We start from the raw sequence: 19,460 nt of genomic DNA, 5'->3' as shown, positions 1-19,460 counted from the left end.
ACCCATTCAGAGCCTGCCCCACATGTGGCCCATACATATACAGCCACCCAATTAGACAAGATGGATGAAGCAAAGAAGTGCAGACCGACAGGAGCCGGATGTAGATCGCTCCTGAGAGACACAGCCAGAATACAGCAAATACAGAGGCAAATGCCAGCAGCAAACCACTGAACTGAGAATAGGACCCCCGTTGCAGGAATCAGAGAAAGAACTGGAAGAGCTTGAAGGGGCTCGAGACCCCCATATGTACAACAATGCCAAGCAACCAGAGCTTCCAGGGACTAAGCCACTACCTAAAGACTATACATGGACTGACCCTGGACTCTGACCTCATAGATAGCAATGAACATCCTAGTAAGAGCACCAGTGGAAGGGGAAGCCCTGGGTCCTGCTAAGACTGAACCCCCAGTGAACTAGACTGTTGGGGGGAGGGCGGCAATGGGGGGAGGGCTGGGAGAGGAACACCCATAAGGAAGGGGAGGGGGGAGGGGGATGTTTGCCGGGAAACCGGGAAAGGGAATAACACTCGAAATGTATATAAGAAATACTCAAGGTAATAAAAAAAAAAAAAGATGTGATAAACCATAAGGAGATTTTTGTTTTTTTATTTGATCAGGTCAATAAAAATTCTGAAAACTTTAAAACTAACAAGCCAGAGTCTGATAAAAGACTGTTTTCTAGAGAAACAGTATCCTACATAAATGAAGCTTATGCATAAGAAATAATATTTTGATTCTCAAGGAAAGTGTTTTAATTGTTATAAATATCCCCAACATCTAATGTAACAGGCACCAACAGTTGTCGAACAGAAGATGAATTCTCCAAATGGAAATAAAATTGCAGATGAAAGAAGAGGAGATGTTTAAGTGGGCAATTATATCTCATCAATTGGGTCAAAGATTATTGTGTTGTGTGTTCTTTTATGTGACAGTTTGAGTGTAGGAACGTATGCAGCAGCAGGAGACAATGGGCTGTCATGGAGTTGGTATTTCATAACACCAAGATATCTACCAGATATCTTGGGGCACTTCCGTGTGGACCTTGCAGAGTAAAAGACAACTACACTTATTACTTTTTATATTTTTACAACAGGTGTATTTTAGGTAGAAATCTATAATTTTCAGGGCACTGATCAGTCTGTTTGTATTATCAACTTGTACATAATTTCCCCATGATTTGCTATTAAAATTTTTATTAGTATTGAAAAATAATTAATTTAATTTAAAAAAATCAACCTATTCAAAATTATTAAAGAACCAAAAAAAATTTTAAAAAGTTATAGGCAATTGCAAACCACGTGATATGGGTACTGGGATTGAAACTCAGCTCCTCTGGAAGAACAGGAAGTGTACTGAATCTCTGAAATATCTCACCAGCCCTAATTCCAAATGTTTCTGACTACAGAATAAATATGAACTCGATCAGTTGAAGAAACTCCTCATGGTTTTATGTGTTTCCTCCAAACAGTTCTCATCAGAATACTCATTGCCTCAAAGCATGTCCCATTTAACAGACCATGAGCACCATGAAAACAGGGCTCCTAGTCTTGTTAACGCGTCCCTAGGGCCTGACATAGTGTCTCTTAGGGAGCAGAAGTTGAAACATATTTGTTCAAATAAAAGCAGTTTAATGTGTTTTTTACCACCAGCTACATTAGAGCCAATCAAGTTCTTTCTTCAAGAAGTTCATGAACTCCTGAGAGAACATTTCAATGAATAATACTGTACAATGATACCCCAAAACTCTGAGCATATTCTACAGGAACAAGAGGCAAAAGTGTGCTTAAGAGGACAAAAACCAAGTGACAAATTTTTTTCCCTTGCCATAACTGGTTATACGAAGATATAGTCTATATTACACTTATTTATTATATAATCCAATAGAATTATACTCTTTAGCTATTGTCACCATGCTTATTTAGTTCATCTTAAAGGATTTATTTCTGAAGGTAATCTTTAAAGATTGTCCTTTTGATTGGAAATAGATCCACCTGAAGACCCAGCTATACAACTCCTGGGCATATACTCAAAAAAAAAAAAAACCCACCATGCCACAAGGGCACATGCTCCACTATGTTCATAGAGGCCTTATTTTTGATAGCCAGAAGCTGGAAACAACCCAGGTGTCCCAAACAGAAGAATGAATACAGAAAATGTGGCTCATTTACACAATGGAATACTACTCAGCTATTAAGAACTAGAACATCGTGAGTTTGACAAGCAAATGGATGAAACTAGAAAATATCATCCCGAGTGAGGTATCTCAGACACAAAAGGACATGCATGGCATGTTCTCACTAATAAGTGGGTATTAGCCCAAAAAGTACAGAATACCCAGGACACAATCCAGAGCACTCAGAAGATTAACAAGTCAAAGGTTCCAAGTGTGGATGCTTCAATTCCACTAGGGAGAGAGAAGAAAGGGGGAGGGCAGAGGGAGGGAGAAAGCTGGGAGGGAGAGGCAGGGGGAGTGGAACATGATCAGGTATTGGGGGCTGGGGACCAGGAGTGAAACTGGAGGGCCAGCAGAATGAATGGAAATATACAACTTCCGGAGCGTGGGGTGACCCTCTAGAATGTACCCGAGGCCTGGGAGGTGAGAGAATCTCAAAACTCAAAGGGAGGAACCTTAGATGAAATGCCCAACAGTGGGGAGAAGGAGCTTGTAGAGTCCACCTCCAGCAGAAAGGCAGGGCATCAAGTGAAGGGATGAGGTTGCCAAGCCAGAGTCAAAAACTCTGACCCAGAATTGTTCCTGTCTTAAATAACTGCATGGATGATAATGGAGAAGAGACTGAGGGAAAGGAGGTCCAGTGACTGGCCCAAATTGGGATCCAGTTCAAGGGGAGGCTCCAAGGCTTGACATTATTACTAATGCTATGATTTATGTACAGACAGCAGCCTAGCATGGCTGCCCTCTGAGAGGCCCAACAAGCAGCTGAGAAAGGAGCACGTTCTTACATACAACCAATGGCCTTAAGTTGAGGACGCCTGTGGTTGAATTAGGTAAAGGTTGGAAGAAGTTGAGGAGGAGGGCGGCCCCATTGGAAGACCAGCAGTCTCAACTAACCTGGACCTCTGAGATCTCTCAGACACTGAGCCACCAACCAGGCAACATATATTAGCTGCTAGTCCAAGGCCACCAATACATATACAGCAGAGGACTGCCTGGTCTGGCCTCAATGAGGGAACATGCACCTAACCCTTGAGAGACTTGAAGCTCCTGGGAATACAGAGGCCTGGTGGGGTGAGGGGGTCTGTGGAGGTATGGGGAGGAGATGGGGGAGGAGGAATGGGATGAGGAACTGTCAGAAGGTGGACTGGGAGAGGGATAATGACTGGACTGTTAAAAAGAAAGATTAAAGATAATAATGAAAAAAGACTATCTTTCTGGTGTGTGTGTGTGTGTGTGTGTGTGTGTGTGTGTGTGTGTGTGTGTGTGTGTGTGTGTATACTCCCTGAAAGCATTTCAGGGATGTAATATTAATAAAATGAGCATGCTAGCCACAGGAAACCCAAATAGGAGAAACATGTAGTGTTCTTTCGGCCAGCTGCCACACACTGTGGTGAAGACAAGCTTCAAATTTTCTTCCACTACTTGCCAAAAAGAAATCACCAGCTTCTGTCATGCTTCCAAAAAGCACTGGGTCAGACTATCTTTGTAGATAAGTCTCATTTACCATTACAGCATATTTTTTCCTGTTTCAGCTATAGCACAAAACCAAGCATCATCCATTTAGTACCAACCACTTCATAAGCAGCCCGAGCTCATAACTTTAGTTAAATGGTGCCATCTGGTGACATAAATCTTGCAGTAATACACAAAGTCCTGAACCAAGAATGGCACTGAAACCTCTCGGTACTATTTGAGCCAACGTGTCAAACAGATGTTTGATCTTCCAGGCATGAGACACTCAATGAATCTCACCAAGACTATAGCTATTTAACAACGGGAATTAAAACAATTGTCTGAGTCATGTTTTATGCTTTACATTCTTTATTCTCTAATGTAAAGATTTGGATCCAGTAAGACTCTCTATCAAGCATATAAACGTCATTTTAAAGGTATAAATATCAAAGACATCCTCAGTCAGACCCACTTTCTCAAGTGCCATCAATTATCATAGATGTATAACTTTCGGCATTTCGAGGGCCACTTCCTAAGGAAATTTACACCTCTCTCTCTCTCTCTCTCTCTCTCTCTCTCTCTCTCTCTCTCTCTCTCTCTCTCTCTCTCTCTCTCTCACACACACACACACACACACACACACACACACACACACACACACACACACAGAAGCCTCCATTCCTCCTGTGTATCACTTACGGGAATTGTAAATATAAATTGTTTATACAATCTCATTTCATTCTGATCCCTAACGTATGTGCAATAGAAGCTTTGCACAGTGTTCCAATAGTGTCTTGTAAATAGGTTATTGAGTGGATGAGAAAAATACCCTTCTCTAGCTCTCTTCTAGCCTACCACAGACAAGATCTGGATTTAAATAAAAGCATCCCTTCCCAGCATCACTCTACGGTTACCCAGGCTTTACTAAATTCCTGCAACACTTTGTTTCAACCCCTAGAGTCTAGTTATCAATGGCATACTGACTTGGCATTTGTGCATACACATTAATATTACTTTTACTTTAAGGGCCAATTTTCCCCTAAGGTCCTAGATGTGTTAACATCCATCTGCTCGAGTGTATGTAACTTAGGAAAACTTCATAAATATAAAACTTCATAAGTACAGTGTTATCTATTGTTACTCAAATTATTATAACTGGAAAATCCCTAACTGATTTATTTAAATTAGCATTGTAAAGAGAAAGCATAGACTTTATTATCTAAGAATATAAACATTCCTTGTGTTAACCAATAAATATTTATTCGAGAGACAAGAGAGGTATCTTAGCACTTGCCGTGGAGCCTCACAACCTGAGTTTGATTCCAAGGATCTGCGGTGCAGAAAAAGATAGCCAATTCTCACAGTTGTTCTCTGACCCCCACATGCTTGCCACGGCACACATGCACGTGCACACATACACACACATACATGCAAATGCACACGCAAAAAAAAAGTATAATGAAAACCTCAAAGCTTACTGGAAAATCCGTAAGATGCAGTTGTGTCTCACTGGAGCACATGCAAGCATTGCCGAGCGAGCACGCCTTCTGCATATCACCTAACAGAAGAATCTCCGTGTGACTCTGAACTATTCGCAGCAACACAGGTAGACACTATCATTAAACACACAAAGGCTGAATCATGTAAATATTTCAGAATACTATTTATTTTAAAGAGAAATTTGGTTCCATAATATTTTTAAATTTATGGACTCTGAAAGGACTTAAGATTGTTAAAAGTTCATTCATTTTGTTAAAGACTAAACCAAATGTTTACGATATGTAAGAATAAAGAAATAACATTCTCTTCCAAGTCCGGAAGTAACATTCAGACACCATGTTATTTTCCCTGAAAGGTCAGATTGCCAAGCACCAAGATCACACTTTAGGCATGCCTCAAAAATCATCCAAAAGACACTATTTTTTTAGCGCTAACTTCAAGTCTGTGATTTAGTAGTTCTTCAGGTGACACACAAAGTTACACAAGTTGGTGGGTGACTGGTGCTGCTGATACAAAAGCCATAGTGTGAGAACTTGTCTCAAAAGATTAGAGGGAACCTAATCTAAAGTCACACAATTGTCCACTTGTACCATTCACTGTAATCTTATACAATGTCTTGATTTCCTTATGATCAGATGACAAAAATACACATAATTAATAGTTACAGCCATAATATGTTTAAGTAGGTCCTACTTTGAAATAATACTACATTCGAACTAGTATAATGTGGTGTTACAAATATGACTCAGACGATAACAGCACAAGCTGAAGGTTTGAGTTCAAATCCCAAGCACCCACATAAAATTTCCGGCATGGCTGTGAGGGAGTGCAACCCCAAAGATAGAGATAGGATTTGTGGGTTTCCTACCTGGCAACATAGTTCCAAGTTCAGTGAGAGACCCTACCTCAAGAGAACAAGCAGAATTACACACCAAAACATCCAATATCTTCCTCTGGCTTCCCCATATGCACACACATGAACAACACACACACACACACACGAAAAGAATTGATAATATGTGATTAAACAGATTTCTAATTTCAAACAAAAACATTTTAAAAACTCTCATACATTTTCATTTCTAGCCATAACACCATTATAAATTAATAATTAAATAACTTTATGTAATGTCTCTGTTTCCTACTTCATCTTCATTTGCCCATAAAAGGAAACAATCTCATATAGTTCAGTACTACATCTTTTTGCCTAAAAAGAAACTGTCTGGCATGTAACCAGTATTAAATGATTGTTTACTAATATGAGTGAAAATTATTAAATATGTATTAATAATATTAAAGATTCACACTATGAACTGGTGTTCACACTCTGGAAAGTGCTAACAGTGTAATAACTATAAGCTGTGATTATCCATTGGATAATTTTTTTCTGAGCAGACCACAAGATGTCACCCTAACATCTAAAAATGTAGCTTCTAGCATGTTGACAATAAACTGATTTTAAATTTTCAAAACAATGTTCTTTTATTATACTGAAGCCATAACATTGGAGGGTTCATTAGTAAGTATATTTATCCTTTAAACACGATGAAAGTATTTTCAAGATTGCTTCATTAATTTCCCTTTGTGGATGTTTTAACAATAGTCACCAGCATACTCTCGCAATGAAAGTCTCTTTGTAACTGCACTGTGCTTGTGAATGGGCAGTGCCGGCTACTGTGCTTCTGCTCAGCATAGCAAATAAATAAGCAGATAAGTAAAATAAAACATGCTGCCTTGGATGAAGTTGTTGTTAAGGAAATTAATTTATCTTTTGCTACTTACCTTTCTCTCAAAACTTTAAGAAAATAGAGAATTATCTATATAAATGCAAAAAACATATCTACGTATATCATATGTAAATAAGTGTGTGTTCGGGAAAAATTATTGCTAACTTTCTTTTTTTGTATGTTTATTTACTTTTTATTTCAAAATCACTGCTTGCTTCATTGGAATAAAACTGAGGACCAAGCTAAATATACACACAACTAATTTTTTGGCAAAATGACCAAAAATCAAACAAATAAACAAAAAAACATACACTGAAGAAAAATACAGCATCCTCAAACCTTCAAGAAATTATGCTAGATATATGAACTCACAGAGACCAACAATTGACAAATGAAATTTAAAAATGTCTATACTGTAAAGGAAATGGTCAAATGAATGAATACACTACACACTGAGAGAACGACTTTGGCAACTGTGCATCTGACAATAATTAATATATACAATATGCAAAGGTGGCTACCATTTTAAAATGTAAAAAAAGAGAATCATAGCAATAGTTAGGAAATGTGGAGAAATTTGAACTCTTTGTAAATGTTAAAGGAGATATAAAGTAATACAACTTCTGGGTGAAAATAATACAGAAATTTTTTAAAAGAATAAATGATTACTACAAAATTCAGAAATTCCACTGTGAGAATAAATAAAATTTAAAACAGAATCTCAGATACTTATGTAACCATATCTACAACAACATAATTTGAAATAGCCAAATGATAGAAAAATCCAAGTATCTGTGGACAAACAGACAGACAGACGGATGGATGGGTAGAGAAAATATAGGATGCACATCAAAGGTAATATTAGTCCGTTGTTTGTTTGTTTGCTTGCTTTACGAGTTTAACATCGTATTTCAAAGGATGTGAATAATGGAAAGTGCATTGAAGCAGCATCATTTTTACAATTAATCTTCCATGCCCACTCAGGAGCAGACACACACTCAACACAGTATCTCATTTGACCAAATCAAGTAGGCAAGTAGGTAGAATCCAGTTTTGAAGAAACTCAAACTGGCCCAGAGGAGCAGACAGTTAAAATGCCCAGAGCCTATCACCTGCAGTTGCAGGAGTGGGACTCATGCTTTGTTCTGCCTAATTTCAGAGCATCTGCTCCCAGTGGCGGTACATCATTCTCTACATGCGAGTCCAAGTCTAAACAGTCCTCCATGTCAGCGCCTCTTCAGAAGAGGTGCCAGAAGTCATTGCACAGACAGAAAGACCAACTGAGGTGAGGACAGGGCAGGCTTTCTCTAGTCCATAAATCAGCTTTACCCTGATCATTAGATTTTAGTCCAGAAATGAAATCTCTCCGTCTGAATATCAATATCATCAAGAAAACCTTGACTGAGTAGCTAAGGTTGCGTGCTAAACTCACGAAGGCATTCCACATAGTGTAAGAACAACTTGTTGGAGAGATTCATTAAAACTATTTTAACTATTTTTTAATTCATTTGTATAGGCTATTTTCTTTATTTACATGTCAAATGTTATCCCCTTTCCTGGTTTCCCCTCCCGAAACCCACTCTCCTATCCCCACTCCCCTGCTTCTATGAGGATGCTCCCCCACCCACCTATTGACTCCCCTTCTTCTCCCTGCCATGGCATTCCCCTACAATGGGGCATCAAACCTTCACAGAACCAAGGGAGTCTCCTCCCATTGATGCCCAAAAAGACCATCCTCGGCTACACATGCGGCTGGAGCAATGGGTCCATCCCTGTTTACTCTATGGATGGTGGTTTAGTCCCTGGGTCTGGTTGGTTGATATTGTTCTTTCTATGCTTTGCAAACCCCTTCAGCTCCTTCAGTCCTTTCTCTAATTCCTCCATTTGGGGACCCCATGCTCAGTCCAATGGCTGGCTGTGAGCATCCACCTCTGTATTTGTCAGCTTCTGTCAGAGCCTCTCAGGAGACAGCTATATCAGGCTTCTGTTTGCAAGCACTTCTTGGCATCAGCAATAGTGGGTTTGGTATCTGCATATAGGATGGATCCGCAGATGGGGCACTCCCTGGATGACCTTTCCTCAGTCCCTGGTTCACTGTTTGTCCCTGTCTTGCCTCCAGTGAGTATTTTGTTCCCTCTTCTTAGAAGGAATGAATCATCCACATTTTGGTCTTCCTTATTCTTGAGTTTCATATGGTCTGTGAGTTATTTCTTGAGTATTCCAAGCATTTGGGCCAATAGCCACTTATCAGTGAATGGATACCATGTGTGTTCTTTGTGACTGGGTTATCTCACTAAGGATGATTATTTTCTAGTTCCATCAATTTTCCTAAGAATTTCATGAAGTCATTGTTTTTGATAGCTGAGTAATATTCCATTGTGTAGATGTACCACATTTTCTGTATCCATTCCTCTGTTGAAGGACATCTGGGTTCTTTCCAGCTTCTGGCTATTATAAATAAGGCTGCGATGAACATAGTGGAGCATGTGTCTTTGTTATATGTTGGAGCATCTTTTAGGTATATGCCCAGGAGTGGTGAACTGGATCCTCAGGTAGTACTATGTCCAATTCTTGAGGAACCGCCAGATTGATTTCTACAGTGGTTTTACCAGCTTGCAATCCCACCAACAATGGAGAACTGTTCATCTTTTTCCACATCCTCACCAGCATCTGCTGTCGCCGGAGTTTTTGATCTTAGCCATTCTGACTGGTGTGAGGTGGAATCTCAATGTTCTTTGATTTGCATTTCCCTGATGACTAAGGATTTTGACCATTTCTTTAGGTGCTTCTCAGTCATTTGGCATTCCTCATCTGAGAATTTTTTGTTTAGCTCTGTACCCCCATTTTTAATAGGGTTATTTGTCTCTCTGGAATCTACCTTCTCGAGTTCTTTGTATATTTTGGCTATTAGCCCTCTATCAGATGTAGGATTGGTAAATAATTTTTCCCAATCTGGTGGTTGCCATTTTGTCCTATTGACAATGTCCTTTGCCTTACAGAAACTTTGCAGTTTTATGAGGTCCCATTTGACGATTATTGATCTTAGAGCATAAGTCATTGGTATTCTGTTCAGGAAATTTTCCCCAGTGCCCATGTGTTCAAGACTCTTCCCCACTTTCTCTTCTTCTATTAGTTTCACAGTATCTGGTTTTATGTGGAGGTCCTTGATCCATTTGGACTTGAGCTTTGTACAGGGTGATAAGAATGGATTGATCTGCATTCTTCTACATGCTGACCTCCAGTTGAACCAGCACCATTTGTTGAAAATGCTGTCTTTTTTCCACTGGATGATTTTAGCTCCTTTGTCGAAGATCAAGTGACTATAGGTGTGTGGGTTCATTTATGATTCTTCAATTCTATTCCATTGATCTACCCGCCTGTCTCTGTACCAATACTATGCCATTTTTATCAGAATTGCTCTGTGATATAGCTTGAGGTTAGGGATGGTGATTCCCACAGAAGTTCTTTTATTGTTGAGAATAGTTTTGCTATACTGGGTTTTTTTTTTTTTGGTTATTCCAAATGAATCTGAAAATTGCTCTTTCTAACTCTATGGAGAATTGAGTTGGAATTTTGATGGGGATTGCACTGAACCTGTAGATTGCTTTTGGAAAAATGGCTATTTTTACTTTATCAATCCTGCCGATCCATAAGCATGGGAGATCTTTCCATCTTCAAGATCGTCTTTGATTTATTTCTTCAAAGACTTGAAGTTCTTGTCATACAGATGTTTCACTTGCTGAGCTAGAGTCACACTGAGGTATTTTATATTATTTGTGACTATTGTGAAGGGTGTCATTTCCCTAATTTCTTTCTCAGCTGTTTATCCTTTCAGTAGAGGAAGGCTACTGACTTGTTTCAAAGTACTTTATTCCAGTTTGAGCTACTAGTGAATGAGAAACCAAAGCAAATCACAAAGAAGCTGGAGAAGAAAGGAAGAAATTTCATCCAGCAGTTCACCAGGCTCCAGGCTTGCCCTGCTGATTACCACAAACTAGTCTATCTTACCATTGTTTTTTTTAATATTCTTTTACATTCTTCAATCAAAAATATTCTAAAATGTATATTACCTTATAAACTGATAAAATTATAGTTTAAAATTTAGAAAAACATCCAGGTCTCTCCCTTCCCCCTCCTGTGACTGTTTTCTGCTCCCTCCCAAGTGAGATAGAGGTGTCCTCATTTGAGCTCTTGGACTTCTTAAACTTTTTGAGTTCTGTGGACTGTATCTTGGGTATTCTGCATAGTTTTTTTGGCTCATATGCACTTACTAGTGAGGATATACCATGTTTGTCTTTTGGGGTCTGAGTTACCTCACTCAGCATGATATTTTCTAGTTCCATCCATTTGCCTGCAATACTCAGGATGCCTTCATTCTTAATAGCCGAGTAGTATTCCATTGTGTAAATGAAACACATTTTCTGCGTCCATTCTTCTGTTGTGGGACATACGGATTGTTTCCAGCTTCTGGCTATCACAAATAAGGCCACTATGAACACAGTGGAGCATGTGTCCTGTAGCATGGTGGGGCATCTTTGGGGTATTGCCCAAGAGTGGTATAGCTGGATCTTCAGATAGATCTATTTCCAATTTTCTGAGTAATCTCTAGATTGATTTCCAGAATGGTTGTACCAGTTTGCAATTCCACCATCAATGGGGGAGTGTTCCTCTTTCTCCACATCCTTGCCAATAAGTATTGTCATCTGAGGTTTTGATCTTAGCCATTCTGATTAGTGTAAGGTGGAATCTCAGGGTCATTTTGATTAGCATTTCCCTTATCACTAAGGACTTTGAACATTTTTTTAAGTGCTTCTCAGCCATTCAAGATTCCTTTGTTGTAAATTCTCTGTATATCCCATTTTATTGGGTTGTTTGTTTTTTGTTTGTTTGTTTGTTTGTTTGTTTGTTTGTTTGTTTTTGGTGGTTAGCTTCTTGGGTTTTTTATATAGTTTGGATATTGACCCTCTATCAGATGTGGGGTTAGTGAAGATTTTTTTTCCCAATCTGTAGGTTGCCGATTTATCCTATTGACAGTGCTCTTTGCTTTACAGAAGCTTTCCAGTTTCGTGAGGTCCCATTTGTCAATTCTTGATCTTAGGGTGTGAGCCATTGGAATTCTGTTTAAGAAATTTACCCCCGTGCCAATGAGTTCATGGCTCTTTCCCACTTTCTCTTCTATTAGTTTCAGTGTATCTGGTTTTATGTTGAGGCCCTTGATCCACTTGAACTTGAGCTTTGTGCAAGGTGACAAATATGGATCTATTTTCATTTTTGTGCATACAGACAGCCAGGTAGACCAGCACTGTCACGCCCAACCTTGACCAGCAAGGAAGACACGACCAGAGGAGATCTTCTTCAAGCAGTTTACTCAGGAACCTTGATACAATCTTCTACTACCCTGGGGAATGCCCTACATCAGCTTAAGTACCCAACGCCAACCAACCCCAACATGCCACGTGGGTCATGCAGACAGGCTGTCACTATGCGGAAGCTAGCAGGCCAGGCAGGCATAGCCAAATAAGGACTTGTTTACTACAAGGAGCTCTCACCATCGGGAGGGTGGAAGGTGGAAACCAGCGCCATCTTTGAGGCGCGGCACATCACAGCTCCCTACACAGCACCACTTATTGAAGATGCTTTCTTTTCTCCATTGGATAATTTTGGCTTCTTTATCAAAGATCAAGTGTCCGTAAGTGTGTGGTTTTATTTCTGGGGAACATGATCAGGTATTGGGTGAGGGAAAAGACTGAAGTCCTGAAGGCCAGCAGAGAGAATGGAAACAGGCAACCTCAAGAGGTAGGAGGTGGGGGGACCCTCAAGAATATACCAGAGACCTGGGAGATAAGACACTCTTAGGACTCAAAGAGAGGGACCTTAGATGAAATGACCTACAGTGGGGAGAGGGAACTTGTAGAGCCCACCTCCAGCAGAAAGACAGGGCATCAAGTGAGGGATGGGGTGCCATCCACAGTCAAAAACTCTGATCTATAATTTGTTCCTATCTGAACAAACTGCAGGGACAAAAATGGAGACAAGCCAGAGGAAAAGGAGGTCCAGCGACAGGCCCAAAGTGGGATCCAGCTCAAGGGAAGGCCCCAATGGCTGACACTATTACTGAGGCTATGGAGTGCTCACAAAAAGGGGCCTATCATGACTGCCCTCCAAAAGACCCAGCAAGCAGCTGAGTCAGATGCAGATATTTAAAACCAATCAACAGTTAAAAGCTGCTGAGCCCTGTGGTTGAATTATGGAAAAGCTGGAAGAAGCTGAGGAGGAGGGTGACCCTGTAGGAAGACCAGCAGTCTCAATTAACCTGGACCCCAGGATCTCTCAGACACTGAGACACCAACCAGGCAGCATACACCAGCTGATATGAGGTCCCCAACACAGATACAGCAGAAGACTCCAGGGTCTTCACTCAGTGAGACAAGACATACCTAATCCTCAAGAGACTAGAGGCCCAGGGAGTAGGGAGGTCTGATGAGTTGGGAGGTCAGGGGTGATTTCCTGGTCACATATAAATATTGCAGCACAGCCCTCAAGAATAGCATTTCATTCCATTATCCATTTGTGTTGGCTTTTGACATTATGAGTCCTGTTTATGAATTTACCTAGGTATTCATGGTATTATTTCAATGCCTTGGCTACATGAATATTAGACCAATTAGTAAAGCCACAAACTTTCATTATTTGTAACGAAGAGAGGTACAAAGAGGGAGGAATAATCTATCTCTATTTTGTTGTCTATTGTTTATAGACAATAAACAATATCTTATTTATCAATGGCTGCCCATCTGTGCCTTTATAAAGATGCGAATCTTCTTCAGGACACATATGGAGACCTTAAAAAAAATTACACAGTAAAATGGTCCATAATAATAACTTACTGATCAATACTTTGCTTCCCACATAGAGTGCAAGAGAAAACTGTGTTTTGCTGTACGGTGCTCCATTCTCTGTTCTTGCTTTTAACCCCAACTGATTTTAAAGGGCCAGAGCAACGTGCTATGCAGATTATTACATAATAGCCTTTTCCAGATTTATTAGAGAAATTCAAGCCACACTAAAGGCTCTCTGCCAAGATATTTATTGCTCAGTTAAAATGATGAAAAAATGCAATGGATAGTCACTCATCTGCCTTCTTGTCCTCTAGGTTATAGTGTTATCAAATGATTACATTTCAAAACATGTAGATTTATCTAAAATCATCTGAAAATATTCTTTCTAAACCCGTTCTCAAAAGCTCAAGCTCCCCAAAGACAGGCAGTCTTAGCTAAACACATTATGTGAATCAATTTAGATGCACTTCCATTTAGTTAATGGCCTTTATGAATCATCAACTAAATGATGCTATTAATACTTAATTCATAAATCGGTGGTTCAAAATGTTCTATAAAATACTATTCTCTAATGACCATGTTTATTTAAATTCTGCAAGACTCGATTTAGAGTCACTTCTATTTAATACTAGCTGAGATGATTATATTTGCTTGTGTCATTAATTCTTACCAGCCACAATAGATAAAAGGAATTATTTTTCCCACAGGTAAAATAATTTTCTAAAGCTTTTCAACTTCTATTTACATTCAATAAACTGATCTTCAAGTCTTTAAAACTTAATAATTTTTAAAATTATATCAAAACTATGATGTTAAGGGTTTTTATCAATTGGTATATTCATAGTTGAACATAAATAACATATTAATAAATAAAAAATTATTTTAACACTAAGCTTCATAGATTCGTGTTTTTACTTTGAGTACACGCTAGCATTAAATGGGATGAAAATGTCTAAGAGACTCACTGACCCCTTTTCAAACATATTGTCTTGTGCTTAGCACACAGAAAGGGCTGACCTTGGTACCTGGCACAAAAGCTAAATACACAGAAAAATAAGAAGTATCCTATGTCATATGGAGTTGTCTTAATGTTCTATTTGTTTTTTTTTTCTTGAAGGAAATATTTATTGATGTTTGATCAATTGACTGGTTTTCCTTGTTGATTTTTCTCCTAAGACATCATGAAAAGATCAATTTAACGATATGTAAATAAGTATAAAAGATAGATGTATAAAGCCATCCATTAACAAACCACAGCCGTGATTTTTTTTTCATGTATTTATAAAGAAGGCTGAGATTATCAGATTACTCTCATTACACACTGATAAGCATTGAGTTTTCATGAACAAACTTCCCAATTCTGGGTCTAAACCCTCCTAAAAGAAGCACAAGAGACAAAGGGTTCCACCTTAACTTTGTTTTGAGGACAGAGGACATTGGTGTGGGCAGAACTCTGGGGAATTTGTGCTCCACAAGTCACTCCCTTTCTTTCTGTCTGATGCCCAGCTCCAGCTCTGCAGCACCCAGAGTCTTCACCTGGGCACATTGTTCTCCCCCTCTTCCCACAGAAAGTATTCTTTCAATGTTGATATTTTTTCAGTAATCTATCCCTCATTTCTATACTTTAGCTTTTTTAAGTAAGAATAATGGCAGTGGATATTACCTTTGGATAAAACGAAAAATTATCATGGGTGTGTGTGTGTGTGTGTGTGTGTGTGTGTGTGTGTGTGAGAGAGAGAGAGAGAGAGAGAGAGAGAGAGAGAGAGAGAGAGAGAAACGTTGTCATCTGTGACATTATTCAAACTGTTTAGCCTGATTCTGCCCATTAAGACTATAAGCAATTTGTGTAATACATACCCAGCAAGGCTTGAAATAGGCTGCTCTTGAAAATACTCATCACCTTTTTAACAGCATTTTTCAACAGCTGCTCCTCAGGCTTTCTTAATTTTTTGCAGTATTCCTCCAGTAATAACAAAGCTCGGTCAGTATCTGAAAAACAAAAGTTTAAAATCCACCGTGGGGTCCCAGAAAACTCATCTAATCTATAGATGTGCTCCTAATTTCACAACACAAATAATTTAGTAAAGTGATCATCTACTCCATGAACTGCCAAATGAAATTGATCATTACATCCAATGCTAATTCAAAGTCCACTTTGGATTCCTTATAGTTTTCCAAATGAATCTGCAACTGTGAAACCTCACAAAACAAAAACACAGTGCTCTCTAGATGCTTACATAGTAAATGTGATTCCATTTGTAAAAAGAAAGAGAACCATATTGAATTGATGACTGCCTAAAAATACCATGAAGCATCCCATATGACTTTTAAGGCCTCTTCCCCATAGAGAATTTACAACCCAATTTTCTGCCTTATTTTCCAATATGTGTACCATGCCTTTCTAATGCACACAGTGCCCAAATCATACTTTCTCTTCCTGTTTCCTTACACACACACACACACACACACACACACACACACACACAGAGAGAGAGAGAGAGACAGACAGACAGACAGACAGAGACAGAGACACAGAAAGACAGAGACACAGAGAGACGGGAGACACACACAGGTACACATGCACACATGCAAATGCAAAGCACATGCACACACATCTCCTTTTTCCTCCCCGTCTGTGCTCATCTTTGATCTCACTACTCCCTGTACTAAGATATTCCACACATGATTGCAGACTGGTACAACCATTCAGGAAATCAGTCTGGAGGTTCTTCAGAAAATTTGACATTGAACTGCCTGAGGATCCAGCTATACCTCTCTTGGGCATATACCCAAAAGATGCCTCAACATATAAAAGAGACACGTGCTCCACTATGTTCATAGCAGTCTTATTTATAATAGCTAGAAGCTGGAAAGAACCCAGATGCCCTTCAACAGAGGAATGGATACAGAAAATGTGGTACATCTACACAATGGAATATTACTCAGCTATCAAAAACAATGACTTTATGAAATTTGTAGGCAAATGGTTGGAACTGGAAAATATCATCCTGAGTGAGGTAACCCAATCACAGAAAAACACACATGGTATGCACTCATTGATAAGTGGCTATTAGCCCAAATGCTTGAATTACCCTAGATGCCTAGAACAAATGACACTCAAGACAGATGATCAAAATGTGAATGCTTCACTCCTTTTTTAAAAGGGGAACAAGAATACCCTTGGCAGGGAAGAGAGAGGCAAAGATTAAAACAGACACAGAAGGAACACCATTCAGAGCCTGCCCCACATGTGGCCCATACATATACAGCCACCCAATTAGACAAGATGGATGAAGCAAAGATGTGCAGGCCGACAGGAGCGGATGTAGATCGCTCCTGAGAGACACAGCCAGAATACAGCAAATACAGAGGCGAATGCCAGCAGCAAACCACTGAACTGAGAATAGGACCCCCGTTGAAGGAATCAGAGAAAGAACTGAAAGAGCTCAAAGGGGCTCGAGACCCCTTATGAACAACAATGCCAAGCAACCAGAGCTTCCAGGGACTAAGCCACTACCTAAAGACTATACATGGACTGACCCTGGACTCTGACCTCATAGGAAGCAATGAATATCCTAGTAAGAGCACCAGTGGAAGGGGAAGCCCTGGGTCCTGCTAAGACTGAACCCCCAGTGAACTAGATTGTTGGGGGGGAGGGCGGCAATGGGGGGAGGATGGGGAGGGGAACACCCATAAAGAAGGGGAGGGGGAGGGATTAGGGGGATGTTTGCCCGGAAACTGGGAAAGGGAATAACACTCGAAATGTAAATAAGAAATACCCAAGCTAATAAAAAAAAATCTAGAAATACACACTGGAGAAATAAATGGCATCTTCAGCAAATATTGCTTCCCAAACTGGATGGCTGCTTGTAAAAGAATCCAAATATGTATATTTATCAACCTGTACAAATCTCAAATGGATCAAAGACCAATAAAGACCAAATATACTGAACCTGATTGAGAATTTGGGAGGAGCAGCCTCGAAATCACGGGCATAGTTAAAGAGTTCTAAACAGAACTCCATTAGCACCGGCACCAAAATTAACAATAAATGGAACCTCATGAAATTGAGAGCCATCTGCATGACAAGAGACACTGTCATTCAGACAAAGTGGCAGTCTTAAGAATGGGAATGAATAGCCTAACAAGAGCACCAGTGGAAGGGGAAGCCCTTGGTCCTGCCAAGACTGAACCCCCAGTGAATGTGATTGTTGGGGGGAGGGTGGTAATGGGGGAGGGTGGGGAGGGGAACACCCATAGAGAAGGGGAGGGGGAGGGGTTAGGGGGATGTTGGCCTGGAAACCTGGAAAGGGAATAACAATCGAAATGTAAGTAAGAAATACTCAAGTTAATAAAGATTAAAAAAAAAAGATATTCCACACACTACCATGATCTCACTCCAGAATCAGTGTTTTATTGAAAAGGTTCATTGACAACTAGATCTGGATATAAAACCCATTTAGCCACTGTGTGTGACCTACAGCATGTTACATAACCTCTCTGAGCTTCCATTTCCTTTCAAGTATTAGTACTAAAGTAATAGTTGTAGGTTTAATATCTATTACATAGAAAGCCAACTGAAAAACTATCTTCCTTTGATTTAGACTTCATTCAAATATTCTGTCTCTCTGTGCATCTCTTATCTCTCCCCCCCTTCCTGTAGAGCCATCTCTGATGTTTAAAATTAAACACCATCTTCCTTTTTTCAAAATTGGTTTGTACATACAAACCCTGTATCCATTCTGAGCATAGAGCATGTAATATATAGTAAAACATCATAACTAGCATCTTCACTTCTCACAAAAACAAATCATTAGATGTCCCCAGAGTGACACATTTTGCATACAGGTGAAAGCTACTCTTGAGTTTCAAAAACTGTTTTCCTTCTAACCTGCCATCCCAAGAAATACACTTGAAATGTAATTACAGCAATTAACATCTTCTGAATACTTTACTTCCGCATACAACCTCCTTTCCTCTGAACTCTTCCACAACCTTTCTCAGCTGATGATCCTTTCTAGTTCACTGTAAATCAGAAGACCTTCTACAAACTCTGAGCATATGCTGATTTCGTGAAATGGTTATATATTTTAGTCGTTTGTTACTGTGGATGAAATATTTATGCCTTTATCAAAAGTAGATCCTCATCTCATGATCTCTGCAACTGCATACTTATCACACACAGTTCCCTCTTCTTTCTCTCTCCTCCAGCCGAGCAAGATGCCTAAAGGAAAGAAGTTCAAGAGGAAGAAGGTGGCCCTAGTCCCGGCCTTCATCAAGAAACAGGAGGCCAAAAAGGTGGTCAATCCTTTGTTTGAGAAAAGGCCCAAGAACTTCAGCATTGGGCAGGACATCCAGCCCAAAAGAGATCTCACACGCTTCATCAAATGGCCCTGCTACACCAGGCTGCAGCGGCAAAGAGCCATCCTGTATAAGCAGCTCAAAGTATCTCTGCCATTAACCAGTTCACCCAGGCCCTGGACAGGCAGGCAGCGACTCAGCTGCTTAAGCTTGCCCACAAGTACAGGCCAGAGACAAAGCAGGAGAAGCAAAGGCTACTGGCCTGTGCTAAGACGAAAGCTGCTGGCACAGGGAACGTCCCACCTAAGAGACCACCTGTCCTCTGAGCAGGGGTTAATAACAGTCACCACCTTGGTAGAAAACAAGAAGGCTCAGCTGGTGGTGATTGCCCATGATGCAGACCCCAATGAGTTGGTGGTTTTCCTGCCTTCCTTGTGTCGAAAGATGGGGGTGCCCTACTGTATCA

At 39.9% G+C, this 19,460-nt stretch overlaps 1 protein-coding gene and 1 pseudogene across 7 annotated transcripts in view; one reads left to right on the top strand and one right to left on the bottom strand.

Annotated features, from left to right (window-relative positions):
• The window catches only part of Dlg2 (discs large MAGUK scaffold protein 2), a 2,051,694-nt gene that overhangs the window by 2,003,406 nt on the left and 28,828 nt on the right, over nucleotides 1–19,460 (bottom strand). For all 7 annotated transcript variants that reach the window (XM_039089312.2, XM_039089327.2, XM_039089335.2 and 4 more), the window contains one exon: nucleotides 15,551–15,682. In XM_039089312.2, the coding sequence (XP_038945240.1) occupies nucleotides 15,551–15,682 (132 nt within the window). The remainder of the gene's footprint in view (nucleotides 1–15,550; nucleotides 15,683–19,460) is intronic.
• On the top strand, nucleotides 18,914–19,387 carry Rpl7a-ps35 (ribosomal protein L7a, pseudogene 35; annotated as a pseudogene).

Source organism: Rattus norvegicus, chromosome 1, assembly GCF_036323735.1.
Source record: "Rattus norvegicus strain BN/NHsdMcwi chromosome 1, GRCr8, whole genome shotgun sequence".
NCBI classification, from domain to species: Eukaryota; Metazoa; Chordata; class Mammalia; order Rodentia; family Muridae; genus Rattus; species Rattus norvegicus.
The sequence above is the reverse complement of the archived record's forward strand: the minus strand, read 5'-3'. Positions and strand labels throughout refer to the sequence as shown.